Here is an 11,071-nt window from a genome sequence, read left to right as displayed (position 1 = left end):
CATTTGTTATTTCTCCATGCAGTGAAAAAAAATCATTATTTTACATATTTTATTCTTCACGTGCATGTTTTGTTGACTCGCTTTTAATTTGAAGGAAGCCAACGCCGCTCCTCACGAAAGATTACCGTAATGCACAGTATTGTCAAATAAAGACTTCAATTTTGCGAGGGGAGGCTACCTCAACCGCAGTCAATTTTGTCACACTATCATTAATATTGAACTTGAATTCTATTTCTATTTTGTTTAACCGATAGTGCTAATTTGTGTAATAGAACAATATAATCGTCAATATAGATTCGCCATTTTTAACATTATTGCAGACTTGTCTGACTCTGATGCTTTGATTACGTCCCAGCTAATTTCAAAAAACGAACGAAATACCCGATGGGGTAATTTTCTTGTTTGACTTCAATCGTCTTTGTCAACAACAACCAATCAGAATCCGATGTCGTGGACAAGTGGAACTACGGCAAGCATCTGGGTCTGGCTAAGCTTTGAATACTTAGTCTTGACCAGCGGATTGCAAAAAAACCGATCACGCATTTTAATTCAGGTTAAACGCGAAACTATTTATACAGCCGTGTGATGATAATTTATCAAAACTCATTCCGCGACACTAATTTCTTCGATACACCGAACGCACTGCAAACGCTAAGATCCAGGCTAGCTGCTGTACAACACTTGACTTTGAGGTAACGTCTTGAATCGATGTATTGTCGTAATTTTGGGACATAAAATGACTGCAAAGGCGCTATATATACATTTTCCTTCTGCTGGCGGTTTCTGGTGTGGAAGTCATTACATTCTGCATGATACACAGCTACCATTTATGACGTGTAATCTGTTTTAATTTTGTTAATGCAATTAGTGAAATATGTTTCCCAAGCCATTCCAAACCAAGTCAAAATTTAAAAAACGTTCACGACAGACCATTTCACTGGCATTTATAGATACTATAATTAATGGTGATCTGGTCTCAATGTACCCAGATATTTAATATATAAAGACGTCTGGTATTTGGGCCTGTGTTGACAAAAGCTCTGTCAACAGGTGGATACGAATAATTGTACCCTGGTCCATGTAAGGGAAGGCCATAAAGGCTTGTTACAAAATGTCAGTGGCGTGAATAGATTAACAAACGCAGCACACTGTGGTTGGAAATAAATATTTTTTATAACGGGATAATTTTCTGAAGGTTTAATTCACTTGAATCTCGAATTGCAACACAATGCCGTCACACATTGACCTTTCATGTAACTTTGTCTCTCCATGTGTCCCTTGGAGCAGAATGAGACATCTTAGGCTCCTTCTATTCTTCACCTCCTGTCTTCTGTGTGTCCACTCTCACGAGGACGCCGGGCATCAGGGACAACAACCCATTGACGCAAATGAGGATCACTTGTCAAGTCACGGCTTTGACAAAAACATGGTCCAGGATAGACAGTGAGTGGATTTTGAACGCAAGCACATACACGAGCAGTGTCCAGCAATTATTTTCTTCTCTTGCAGCCACATTATGGAGCATCTGGAGGGTGTGATGGACGAACCGGAAAATGAAATGACACCTCAGGAACTTCAGCTTCACTATTTTAAGATGCACGATTATGATGGCAACAACCTGTTAGACGGGTTGGAGTTGGCGACAGCAATTACACACGTGCACAAAGAGGTTAGTAGCTCAATACAATGTCTGTTGGCTTTTTTTGCTTAAAAGTGTGACCAAATATGAATATTTGAGAATGACTTCGTCTTGTAGATATTGTAATTATTGGATGTGAACTGCCAACTGCTGTCACGCACCTATTTCTTCGCTCATTCATTACCAGACGATGCGTAAAATTGTGTTCACTCCAGTGCCAGGGTTGTATTGGGGTTTTGTTTTTTCTTGTTTGGGTGCCGATGAAGCCGTGGCCTCTGGTAATGTTGTTTCCCTTCCACAAGGGGGCAGCAATTCCCCTTTTCCCCATGTTAGCGCTTTGTTCCAGCTTCAGCTGTTGTTAAAGCGCTATATAAACCAATATGAATGTATTCCATTGTATTTTGGACAGCCACCCCCATTTTAAGCTCTTATAACCCCAGATACATAATTTATGAATTAACTCTTTTTTTTTTTATTGATTTAAGAAGAGAGTCTAAAATTTCTTACGCTGCATTAAATGTTTACGGAATCCTAAAACTCAATACAGGTGACATCCGACTTGCGACCGAGTCCCGTTCCGAACAAACGGTCGTAAGTCAAAATGGTCGTAAGTTGAAATCCATTCAAAATGTTGAATAGAGACTCGGAGGTTAAATGACTCGCAAAGTCGCCCTTTTGGTGACATCACACGGTCGATTGCTGTGCGAGAGTGAGATGCTAGCTGGCTGGCCAAAATTGTCGAACACGTTGCCCATCTGCTAACGCGTTGAATTAAAATTTTTAAAATGGAGGTCATGGTCGTAATTACGGGTGGTTGTAAGTCGGATGTTACCTGTATTCTGCTGCTCCTGGAATTCAAGTGTCAATGACAAAAAGCCTGGCACTGAAGTGAGCTAGATAGCCAGCATTAGCTAGATAGCTAATAGATAATGTATAATAATAATAATAATGGATAATGTATAGTTATTTGTTTTGTGAGTACTTTGGTATATTCCCCAATGGAATAGAATGCATTTGAATGGATATCTCTGTTTTTTAACAGGGAGGCAATGAGGACGCCAAGCCAATAGGAGAGGAAATGCTAATGAAGTTAATCGATGACGTTCTAAAGAAGGATGACAAAAACAACGACGGTTACATTGACTATGCAGAGTTTGCCAAATCACTGGAATAACTCATCACCCAACACTTCTTTTGTCCCCACAACAATGTCATCATGAAAGCTGCAGAGAGGACATCACGACGGTGCCCTGAAAGAGGAACATTTTGGTCCTGAAGGTAGCAAATTAAGTTTTCCCCTACTTGGAGCAACAAATCTGTCAATTTAAAACAGCAAAATAAGAAACATACCTTTTTGAAGCCATGTGATCAAAAGCTCTACACTTCCCATTCTTACGTCTGTGTAAGCTCGCAGTCATACGGGAGTGGTCCATCGATGAAAAGGTTTCTTCAGCCGTCATCTGTACTTTTTTAAAGGTGTCGGACATTTTGCTTCTTATCCAAGATGGTTCTTCAAAAGTCTTACTGGTAGTTTCGGCCCTATATACAGTAAAGTCTCGTTATATCGGTATGGGTTATATCGATAGTACTGCTTATTACGATACTATTTCTATGAACGCAAGGAGAAAATTTACATGCCGCAGGATCCGATATATCGATAGTCCGGTTATATCGATATTTTTTCCGACTCCCGAGAATATCGATATAACGAGACTTTACTGTATATATATCCCTACTTTCCAGACGTGACGGTGCCGGACAGAGTGCTTAGGCAACATAGGATTAGTTATGCTGATGAGGTGATACCAAGGCAAATAGGCCAATCAGGCCAGTCGTCACTCAGGACAATAGAAGTAATCAGTGGAGCCGCAGGGAGTAGTCCGCTCCTCCCCCCACCCAACCTGAGAGCAGGGACCTATCATAGCAGAGTCCGGCGCCGCCACGTCTGGACAGTAGGGATATAAAAATAGGGCCGAAACTACCAGTAAGACTTTAGTTTGCTGATGAAGCATCTTGGATAAGAAGCGAAACATCCGACACCTTCAAAGAAGTACAGATGACGACTGAAGAAACCTTTTCACTGACTTCCAATTCTTGTCGTTTCTGAGAATTTGTGCCCTTTTAAAGGCTGATTGACACAAATCAAATGCCCCCGCGCCCCTTTGTCCTTTTTGGGGTGGCTCGCCATGGTTGCCTACTTAATTTTTTCGCATGTGTAGATGGGACAGTTGAGTTTCAGGAACCCAAAAGTGAAATGTAAGACGAGTGATTGCAACCTTTTTTTTCTCTTAAAGTTGTCGATGATGTTTGTCAAACAATTACACAGTATGTATAATGACTGTCTGAATGTCTTAAGTCACTCACTGGTTTTGTGAGGTCCGGATAACTCCAGATAAGGAGTGAGGAGCACTGTTGGTGATAAGCTTTGAGAAGAACTAGTGTTCCATTTGAAGACTAAAAGTCACCCCATTTCCCACTTCAACTTCTTTAAAAACAAAGAAATAAAAAGTGGACTTGAAACTGAAATAACAGCAGGAGTGACGTTTCTGAATGGGTACATTTAAAGTCCTCACCCCTGTAGTGAATTTGGTTAAAATATCGTTTTACTTTTTGTGGTATCAACTTTTTCGTCTTATTAGCTGCACACACACACACACACACACACACACACACACACACACACACACACACACACACACATAGTGAGTAAAAAGTGTGTATATCCAAGTGAAATGAAAATACACACCAAAAATGATTTTGGGTGAATTTGTGAGGACCGCTCTGAAACTTTAACAGATGCATATATAGACCATCTAGAACCCTTTAGAATGAAAAACTTGATGACCGGCCAAAAGTTCCTCACTTGTCAAAAATGTCCTCACTACGTATGGTATAAAACGTTAGTGGTCCTCACGAGACTAGTCATACAAACAAACACACACACTTACATACACACACATATACGCTGCCTCAAGATGAAAACGTCTTTAAAACTGTCAATTCTGTTATTCTCTCAGCATGTATTTTCCCATATTGTATGATCCAGTCAGATTGCTGTTGAACACAAATGTTTAAAAATACATTTGGAATGTGAACTATTAAAATATGTAATCAACAGATTGTTAGTATCGTTCTTTTTCATTGATTTTTGCCAATACTAACGAATACAACTACAGTAAAGTCTCGTTATATCGATATTCAAGGGAGTCCAAAAAAATATCGATATAACCGGGACTATCGATATATCCGACCCTGTTTGCATGTAATTTTCTCCGTGCGTGCATAGAAATAGTATCGTTATAACCGGGACTATCGATATATCCGATATCGATATAACGAGACTTTACTGTAGTTTAAAAGCCAGTTTGCATCGAGTAACGAGTGTACCGTATTTTCCACACTATAAGGCGCACCTAAAAGCTTTAATTTTTTTTTTAAAGCTGACCATGCACTTTATAATCCAGTGCACTTTATACAGTTAACATCCGACTCGACATACGACCACCCGTACTTACGACCACGACCTCCAGACCCTATTTTTAACATTTTAATACTACGCCTGGCACCGCAAAGAGCTAGCAGGCCGCCAATGTGTACGTCAATTTTCTCTATTCAACATTTCTAATTGATTTCAACTTACGACCATTTCGATTTACGACCATTTGGTCGGAACGGAACTCGGTCGTAAATCGGATGTTACCTGTATATTGAAAATGTTTTAAAATGTCATTCATTGATGATGCGCCATAAAATCCGGTGCACCTTTATAAAGGGGAATGTTTCAAAAATGTCATTCATTGCTTTATAATCCAGTGCATTTTATATATGGGAAAAACATGTCATTCATTGAAGATGCGCTTTATAATCCGGTGCATTTTATATATGGGAAAAAAATATGTCATTTGTTGAAGATGCGCTTTATAATCCGGTGCGCTTTATAGTCCGGAAAATACAGTACTTTATTGATTAAACTGGCACAGTTGAATGAAAACAAAATGGCCAAAATAACAAACATGCACAGTCTTCTATTGGATTGGATTGGATTTAGCTTTATTAGTCTCACAGCGGAGAAATTTACATTTCAACAGCAGCAAACTTCTGAAAAGAAAGACTGTCAGGTGTTTTTTTTTCTTTCCAAATAATTTGTTGACTATGGTTGTAGTTTAAGTGGTGCGCATTACAGATTACCCCTGCGTATTACAGATGGAGCATTACAAATTGGTTTGATTGAAAATGGTTACAGACTGACTCTGGCTGGTACACATTTTGGTTACAGTCATGATGGCTCAACTGTTTATTGCTTAATACAAGTCAGAAATGACTGACTGTACTCAGAAAATACATACAGTGATACCTCAGTTTACGAACTGTAATTGGTTCCCAGAAAAGTGTGTGTAAGGCGAAAAGTTCATCTGCCAAACATTTATTTCCCATTAGAAACCTTAAAAAAGAGAATAATCCGTTTCCACGTCTCCATAAAACATAATTTTCTACTAAATAAGCCTTAAAACTACAAAAATAGATTATTTTATGTATAATAAATGTGCTATTGTATTGTAATTAAAGAAATAAACTGAGAAAGTCGTTTTATTTACATTTGTGAAGGTAGTTGTCAATGGATGACGAACTTTCAGGTTGCCTCTTGATGATACCCGAGTGAAGTTGCCGTGCATTCTCGGCGATAATACCCTCACTCACAATGTCCCCTGCTAGCTGCTTTTCGTGAATCCAAATCATCAAAAGTTTTTCAACCTCTTCTATTGCCTGAGACCGTTGCTTAGATAACACACCCTCAGCCACACGTAGCAATGGTCAAGTTAGCATACTGGTACTGGGACGCTAAGTCACACAAACGCACATCTCGTTTGTGTTTCTCGATGATCTCCTTCCTCTCCTCGACCGCAATTTTGTTTTGTGTCCTCTTCGGCTGAACACTAGCCTGTGGTGGGGTCTTTTACGGTCCCATAATAGCAAAAATATCCTTTATAACAAACCACGTCTGCACTCAAGGAAAGCGGTGATGAAAACTAGTCCGCCAGCCACCGTGGTGCTGTTCGACCGTGTGGTTTGGTGTTCTTCCGCCGAAAACTAGTCCGCCAGCCACCGTGGCGCTGTGTGTGGTTTGGTTCGTTTGCCGAAAACTAGTTCGTATGACAAGATTATATTCTCGCGAATTTAATGTTGGTAAGGCAAAAAATTCATAAGCTAAAGCGATAGTAAACTGAGATATCTCTGTATACGCAAACTAAAAATCCAGACTGAGGACCCTACAGTGCTTAGTTCCAATGAGAAGAAGATTCCAGAGGCTGCATGGATGTCAAAGAGAACATGGTTGAGGTCAGATTGCTCCTCATGTGGCTGTACCATTCCTCATGCTGCTGCTGAGAGGTCGCCTGCGACGTGATGGAGGGACACGGATACGGGCTAACCGGACCTTGGGAATGATGGGGGTACACTCTGGTAGGCAGAACCGCGGCAACGTGGGGAATATGGGCCAAGGGTTGGCCGTAGTACTGCCGGGCTATGGATGGTGTGACGTGCATGCTGCCCAGGAGTGCTCGGTGGCCCGATATGACACCCAATGGGTGCACTTTTTGGGAGACTCGCTCGTGTTTGCGCTGTTTGGCCCTTCTGTTCTGAAACCACACCTGTCGAAGTGCATTGATGGATTAGCAGACAAGAGGAAATCACAACTAAAATGGAAACATCATACATCCATCTTTTTTAACTCATTCACTGTCTGACCATGTGCAAAAATGTGTCCACTCCAGTGCCAGGGTTTTTGTCATTTTCACTCAAATTTCAGGACCCACAGAATATTGAGTTTTAGGACATAAACATAAACACTCAATTCAACGTAACACACCTTAGATTCCCTTCTTTCATCAGGAAAAAAAGAGTTAATTCCTAAGTTATATGGGTCTGGAGTTATTTCAGGTTGAAATGGGGGCGACTGTACAAAATACATTGATTTTTATAGCTCTTTAACAACAGCTAACGCTGTAGCAAAGTGCTAACATAGACAAAAGCCAATTGCTTGACCTGAAAATGTCAATTTAAAGATTGTTTTCTTGGCTATTGTCACTCGTTTATCCAATCTTTGGCTAGCTATGTAATGGCTATTTAATAGCTATATATTGGCTGGCTAGCTATCCGGCTGGCTATCTTATAGCTGTCTGTTGGCTATCTATTAGCTCACTAGCTTTCTATGTATTTGAGTTCCGTGTACCTGTATAGCTAGCTAGCTTTTGGTCTATTTGAGTTACTTGCGGGTTGAGTGAACGTTGGTGCGTGTGGCTGCCGCTGCTCACCCACAGAAAAAAAAATCACCTGTGACTGTAAAGTGACCTTGAGAGTTTTGAAAGGCACGTATAAATGAAATTTATTATTATTATTATTATTATTATTATAAGGACAATGCTGCCCTCTCGTGGAAGGGAAAAAAATCGCCAGAGGTCTGACCAATGCCTCATCGGCACCCCCCCGCAAGAAAAAATGAGTGAATGAGTTAAATGAAGCCCCGTTAAGTCACATTTGTGATAAACAAACATGAATTTAAGTTGGAACAACTTTCATTCATTCATTCATTCATTCATTGGTTGGTTCATTCATTCATTTTCCGAACTAGGGTGTGGGGGCGGGGCTTACTGGAGCCAATCCCAGCTGTCTTCAGGCAGTAGGCGGTATGCTAAATCGGTTGCTAGCCACTCACAGGGCACACACAGACGAACAACCATTTGCGCTCAAACTAGCAACCATGCTAATAACATGTCAGACACTGTGAATAAACATTAACAATGTCTTTCTTTTAAGTCCTCATCAGAAGATACTCCGTTTGTCTACCTGGATCCGAGCCTCATTGAGCTTTGTGATTCGGGCCAGCTCCTCTCGAAAGTAGATGTCAGGATACTGGTTCTGTCCGAAGGCCGTCTCCAGATGTTCCAGCTGCTTGTGGCTGAAGGTGGTGCGTAGGCGTCTTCTCGCCGGAGACTGAAAAGCTCGGCTACGTCGGCCAACAGCTGCGGAGGTCTCACTCAATGACCCTTTGCTCAACGGATGTCCAATATCTGCTTTCAGGGTGAACAAAAAAAGGTGAGGTTTTGTCTGTTTACTTGAACCTCGAGACAATTCTTCATCTCCTGTTTCATGGTCTCTTTTCCTTCCCCTGGTTGGCATCACATGACTTAGCATGACTTAACTTGTTAGCTCAATGATGAATTTTGCCATAAAAGAGGGATTACCCTGACTTCGTGGTTCCCACTGCCTTGAAGCAACATGAGAGCCGCAGAGCATTTTTGGAGCCAAACACAAGCTCGTGAGAAAAAGATACCACAAACGGAGGGATTATTACCACAACTACCAGCATAAATACTCATTTGCCAGAGTGGGAAACTGAGCTAACCTTGCTCTGTTTCTCTACTTCCCTACTTGTGTACACACACACACAGAAAATGGATTGAAAACAGTGACATTTTGACTCGTTTCAACTTTATTAATAGTTCAGGCAGAGTGTAGACTGCAAGGTTAAAATATCCCATCAATCAGCCTCCACAAATAACCCGCACGAGCCATCTGCACAATTTGAAGAGAAGGGAACCAGCTATTAATGAAGTTTCTAATGTGTCTCCCTGCATTTGTCTCTGTTGCAATATCACAACTTCTAAGATGTACAACCCAGAGCTCCTTGAGACACGGTATGCAAAAAGCTATCCCTTAACAACCATCACAAAGATAAATAAAACGACTATATTATACTGTACAGTTTATTTATTTAATTACAATACCGTAGCGCATTTATTATACATAAAATAAACTATATTGTATGTAGTTTTAAGGCTTATTTAGTTGAAAATGATGTTTTATGGGGACCTGGGAACGGATTATTCTCATTTTAATGATTTTGTATGGAAAATTAATGTTTGGAATTCACACTTTTTGCCTTACACACACACTTTCTTTGAACCAATTAAGTTCGTAAGCCGAGGTATCACTGTATATGTATATATATACACAGTAAAGTCTCGTTATATCGATATTCAAGGGAGTCCGAAAAAATATCGATATAACCGGAACTATCGATATATCCGACCCTGTTTGCATGTAATTTTCTCCGTGCGTGCATAGAAATAGTATCGATATAACCGGGACTATCGATATATCCGATATCGATATAACGAGACTTTACTGTATATATATGTATATATTATTATATATATATGTATATTATAATCATACTGTACCTTGGAATACACATAATGACATTCCACTACCTTAGTTTACCACTCAATTAACTGCATTCTGCATCATCAAAGTACTGAAATAAACATAATGAATGAAAGGTAATTGAACAAATAGTTTAATGGTTTAAATGATCAACTTATTATGATGAATAAATCCGTTTTTGGTGAACTTACCCGCAATGGAGCTGACAGTGGCCATATTCGAATACACGTCAGCACAGTCCTGATGACTCCTCGGCGCATCTCTTGGCATTTTTACCTGAGCCATCACTGCACTGCTGACTGATGGGAGAAAAAGCTCGATCTGGTGGTCCAACGCACACACACACACACACACACACACACACACACACACACACACACACACACACACACACACACACACACACACACACACACACACACACACACACACACACACACACACACACACACACACACACACACACACACACACACATGCAGCCCACTGCCCTTTATTCACATGTGTCTTTACCTTTGTCTCTGTGGGTGTGGATTGTGATTTGGCTAGTGTTAGCGTAGTTGCGTTCTTGTCCATGACAACAGAATCATGGCGTTTAGTTGCATTATTTAATAAGAAGTCAGGTATTCTTATTGTGGTAGATACACATCGTATTGAAGTAATAACAAATCTGGTGTTAATATAAACTAATGAGATGTAATTTGAATGCTGTCTGACATGATGTGTATAAGGATAACATTGTCATGGCCGTTATTAGCTCGGAGGTATAAATACAAAAGATTGGAAAGTGTCCTTGAGAGTTTTGAAAGGCGCTTATTAATGAAATGTATTATTATCATTAAAAGAGGAGCTTTTTCACGCTTTTGAGTTGAGATAAGACCATCACAGAAGATGAGTAGATGATGAGATGATTGTTTAATGAATAAAATCACGTTTATTTCAACAGAAGTCAAAAGTACGCAAAAAAATAAAAATAAAAGGGGCAAAAGGAAGCATTTACTTTTGCTTTTTACAATTTAATTCCGAGTTTTTTTTAAAATATACAGATCTAATTATAATAATAAATACTAGTTTTAATTAACTTTAGAGATGACATGCTGTTATTGTTGACATCTTTTTAGTCATAACGGTCCTTCGAGTGAATTTGTAACTAAAATGTGGCCCATAACATAAATCATAAACTGTAATAAGTACAGTTTATTATTGTGA

The 11,071-nt window shown here is 39.8% G+C and overlaps 2 protein-coding genes across 2 annotated transcripts; one reads left to right on the top strand and one right to left on the bottom strand.

The window, feature by feature from the left end:
- Positions 1–503: 503 nt before the first annotated feature.
- mcfd2 (multiple coagulation factor deficiency 2, ER cargo receptor complex subunit) lies at positions 504–4,339 on the top strand. The gene is made up of 4 exons (XM_089011729.1): positions 504–692; positions 1,288–1,443; positions 1,510–1,669; positions 2,682–4,339. The coding sequence occupies exons 1-4, from the start codon at positions 586–588 to the stop codon at positions 2,811–2,813; spliced, it is 555 nt and encodes a 184-aa protein (XP_088867855.1). The 5' UTR covers positions 504–585; the 3' UTR covers positions 2,814–4,339.
- A 561-nt stretch (positions 4,340–4,900) lies between these two features.
- prop1 (PROP paired-like homeobox 1) lies at positions 4,901–9,259 on the bottom strand. The gene is made up of 2 exons (XM_089011728.1): positions 8,483–9,259; positions 4,901–7,287 (listed from the first exon to the last, which is right to left on the bottom strand). The coding sequence occupies exons 1-2, from the start codon at positions 8,828–8,830 to the stop codon at positions 6,916–6,918; spliced, it is 720 nt and encodes a 239-aa protein (XP_088867854.1). The 5' UTR covers positions 8,831–9,259; the 3' UTR covers positions 4,901–6,915.
- Between the last annotated feature and the right edge of the window lie 1,812 nt (positions 9,260–11,071).

This window comes from Hippocampus bargibanti, linkage group LG13, assembly GCF_051943395.1.
Source record: "Hippocampus bargibanti isolate YZ-2025 linkage group LG13, ASM5194339v1, whole genome shotgun sequence".
Classification (NCBI taxonomy): Eukaryota; Metazoa; Chordata; class Actinopteri; order Syngnathiformes; family Syngnathidae; genus Hippocampus; species Hippocampus bargibanti.
Note: the sequence above shows the minus strand (reverse complement) of the source record. Positions and strands in the feature narration are given on the sequence as shown.